The sequence below is a fragment of the Cyprinodon variegatus genome, unplaced genomic scaffold (assembly GCF_000732505.1).
Source record: "Cyprinodon variegatus isolate N-32 unplaced genomic scaffold, C_variegatus-1.0 Scaffold431, whole genome shotgun sequence".
In the NCBI taxonomy this organism is placed as follows: Eukaryota; Metazoa; Chordata; class Actinopteri; order Cyprinodontiformes; family Cyprinodontidae; genus Cyprinodon; species Cyprinodon variegatus.
This window is the reverse complement of record NW_015150884.1, coordinates 493951-498093: the sequence shown is the minus strand read 5'-3', so window position 1 is coordinate 498093 and position 4143 is coordinate 493951. Positions and strand designations below refer to the sequence as shown.

The 4143-nt window shown below is 37.7% G+C and overlaps 1 protein-coding gene across 1 annotated transcript in view; it reads left to right on the top strand.

Moving 5' to 3' along the window:
* Positions 1-223: 223 nt before the first annotated feature.
* Positions 224-4143, top strand: part of rbbp6 (retinoblastoma binding protein 6) — a 16118-nt gene continuing 12198 nt past the window's right edge. The window contains exon 1 of the mRNA XM_015388625.1: positions 224-752. Within this exon, the coding sequence (XP_015244111.1) occupies positions 587-752 (166 nt within the window). The 5' untranslated portion in view covers positions 224-586. The remainder of the gene's footprint in view (positions 753-4143) is intronic.

Here is a 4143-nt window from a genome sequence, read left to right as displayed (position 1 = left end):
AAAAGGAAAATGCAGCCCTTTGATGCTCTTTCTTGTTTGTTTATTCAAGTAAAATAAATTGTGTTCGTTGGAGTTTTAAAATTTGTAAAAATGTTTGTGTAGACCTGAGCGTTACTCTAAATTCCCAGTTTAATTATTACTGACTAAGGTTCTACGGAGTGTAAGTGAACGCAGCACGGGATGGTGCTTGCGCTCTGCTGACGAGCCGTTGGTTGTGGAAACAGCTGGTTGTTTCAGTCAGCGAACTCCGCTCGGGATTGAAAGCGATTTAGTGCAAACGAAAGTTAAAATTAGAATTGAAGCTGAATGAAAGCAGTCCGGGTTGGGTCCCCGCACCTGTTCCGACTGAAACCTGGAGATGTCACCCTGTTCGAACTACTCTAAATCCGGCAGTTAGAGTGAATTAACTACCTAGCTTTTTAGCGGCGCAGACCACCAAACTGCTGCTGCTAACGGCGGCTAACCCCTCTCCTCCCCTTTAACTGCCACCAGTGTAGTTTTTTTTTTTTTGCCAAATGAGAAGCGCTGCCAGCTGCTGAGCTTCTTAACAATCCAAAAAAAAAGTCAGGTTTGGTTTGTTTTCAACATGGCTCATATTCATTATAAGTTTTCGTCCAAACTGAGCTACGACACGGTGGTTTTTGACGGACCGAACATCTCGCTGACTGACTTGAAGAAGCAGATCATGGGCAGGGAGAAGCTCCGAGCCGGGGACTGCGACCTGCAAATTATAAACGCACAGACCAAAGAAGGTAATAAAAAAAAAAGCACAACATAAGTTTGATATGTTTTATTTGTTGCATTTTCCTAACAGTTAAAGTTTGAAAGAAAGCACGTGGGTCAGCATTGACAGCTGCTTTCCAGTCACCCCTGTTTTTTCAGGTTGACTGGGGGGACAAAAGGGGTGTAATGAATGGACAAACATTCCTGCTGCTTTCACGCCTCGTGTCGCATAATTAAACCTCCTGACATGGGTGAATCGGTGGTGTCAGCTCTGCCATCCTGCAGGAGGTGTTGGTTTTAAACACTATGCATGACCTAAGGGCTTAATTTCAGCCCCAGACATATAAGTCACCATGCAGACATAAAGGGGAGAGGTAAAAGGTTCAGAGTAAACCTGCTTAGTCTTTGTCAGCAGTCTGCAAATGAGTTTAGAAATCCATCATAAGCTATTTAAAGACTTTTCCTCTGAAAACACCCCAGCACAGGGGAGATACACCCTTTGACTGGAGATGCAGGGATTAAAATGAAATAACTGCATACAAAAGTGTCTACAATGACTTGAAGAAGGTAACCACATCTATTTTCTTTAATAAGTGCAATTAATTGTGAGAGGTGAGATTACTACATGGCAAGGATTTCTTGAACACATATGAGAGACATTTGCATTGTGTTTAAAAGCTGTACAACTTTCTGTTTGTCTATTAGATGCAGTTTGTGGCTGCAAGTTGGCAAAATGTGGAAAGGTTCAAGGTGCATGATTACTTTTCAAAAGGCATGCACTGCAAGGTGTCCTAAGCAGCTGTTTTGGTTTTGTTAGTGTTCTAATTTCATTGCATTTTCCTGGGTGACAAAGCTGCTGATTTGTTAAGAGGGAAATCACTTTAATTGAAAATCTTCCTACTCTTTCAATCTGGAAAGAAAATCGAAATAAAGAGGCACATATTTTGGCTTCCCTTACACCTTTTTTATTGTTCTACATGTCAATAAAGGTAAATTCCTGTTTTAAACCATGTCCCTCGTAGAAATCCCCGTTTGTCTGACGGTTAAGGCATATTTTATGGTTTTATCCATCATATTTCTCCTTTTTTTTTTTATCTAAATACTTTTACAGTGAAAATGTTTTGGCCCAATATTCATTTTAATAACTGTTTTTTATTTTAATGAATGCTCATTCTAGTAGGAATGAAATTTCTCTATTCTAGATAACCACCATCACAACTATTGTTTTAATGATATACATGCCGATAAAAGATGATTGCAATATATGGATTTTTAAATTGGTAGAAAATTAAGATAAAAAAAAAAAAGAACAGGATTCAAGAAGCTATCCCTGATCCTGCACAGGATGAGCCATAAGCCCCGCCCCATGAGAAACCCTGCTTCTTTCTGACATGCGAAGAAGGGCTAAACACTCCTCAAGCTCATGCATAATTTTCCAAAACATTTTTATAGTTAAAGTAATGCAAATCCTGATCCATAACATTAGGAATATGGAGATCTGAAATTAACTTCTAGACATTCAGAATGTTTATTCTAAATTTGGAGAATGTAAATTTGTTTGAAATGGTAATTTAGACAAAGAAAAAACGTTTTTGTTTTTTTCAGATATCAGGAATACATATTCAGTAAAACTAGTACATATCAAAATGGCTTGCCTTAGCGTGTTGTGACCGCGATAATATTATGGGATCATTGGTAGTAGGGCATTGAACCTGCTGCTTGGTTAATCCCGTTAAAGACATAACTCATTTAGATAATATCCAAATGCTACTGTTTTGCTTATTTAACACTTTTATTCGTTATTCTGTGAATCTTTGCTTAACTTAGTGTAGTTTCAGGATGAGATTATTTTATTTAACTCAACTGGACGAATGTGATTAATAATTGTTTCTCATCTTCACATGTCAGCAGTCATGGCACTGCTGTTGATCCTCAACAATTAAATAAACTAAAAATGGAGAAAATAGTCCATCAGCAAAAGGTATTGAATTTATTTTCAATACAGAAACAATACGTTTTCTTCAGATCTTTGAAAATCACCAAACAAAATACTGAAGGCCTTTCCTGTTTGTTGATATCTATCAAAAATTAAGATAAAGACCCCTTTATGTAAGCTTTACCTTTTGTCATATGGCGTATTTTTATTTTTCTCTAAGACTAGTCAGAACAATGATACCATATTAATTAGTATTTTCTAAAATGTGTTTTCCTTCAATGAATATTTAACTCAGGAGAAATTGTATTTTAAAATAAGATGATATTTAGACTCTGTAGGTCTTTGCCTAATGCTGTCACGGATTTTAGGCAACCAGAGTAACCCTGAGATGAGAGCTCGGGACTGCTGCTGAAGTTGTTCCAGTTCACTAATGGCCTCAGGCTTTCACTGTTTTTGAGGTATTCAAAGGACCCTTTCTACGTGGGCAGGGTTCTTTAGAGGATGTAGCCCCTATGTCATAGATTCTGAGTGCAGGTCTATTATCTGTGTGTTGGAAATAATCCCCTAACCTGATGGTCGACAATGGCAGTAGGGGATACAGTCAAGTTGAAGGAGTCAAATTGAGTGTGGTTGGCTTGTAGTGCTCCTTAGGCAGCAATTGGGTACTGTTCCAAGCATGCCCAGGTCGTTACAGGGGTGAAAACTTCTGGCAAAATGTCTGGCCGCCTCAGATGGGACAACCAGTGTTTTGCTAAAGCTTTTTACAGGTTTCTTGCCAGCTCGTGACCGCTAAGCTTGAAATTGTTACTGTAAGGCTGATATTAGTTAAGTACTTTTTTTTTTTATGAGACGTTAGGGCTCTGTCTCAGGTTTTCTGTGTTAAAATTAAGCTAAAACTAGGCAAATATGCTGAATTTTAATGAGTGTAACAGCCATGCAAAATGTCTTTTTTAACCCTTTATGACCTACCATAGAACAAATCCTCCAAGGTATATTTGTATGTTTTTACATTCTACAGAGCCTTTTTTTTAAAGCATTTAAATATGCAAGACCTTATTACAACAGTTACATTGCAAATTTTAATTGTTTGTATGAAATAAGTCTATTTTAACTTAATCAAATCCCAAAATGTGCAAAATTATGTGCCTGGTTCTGCCTTTTTGTAGTATATCTGTTTAAAAAAACAACAGTATACTATATTTTAAATCAATGCAAATGGATCATAACCAATAAGGTCTCAGAAGATGGATACGACTCATGAAACAGCAGACAGAGACTAGAAGTTTGCAGTTGCGAGTACTTTGTATTTATAGTGAGGAAAATTATATACATATTTACAACATTAGTGAGACATCCAAAGTGCTTGGTCTAGTGCAGGTCATGGACTGGCAAAAGTCAGAGCAGAGTGGAAACAAAATTGTTCGTTGTCTGCAAGGAGCCTCCTACCAGCCTGGCAGGAGATCCAAAGTCTTCATGCACCCAAA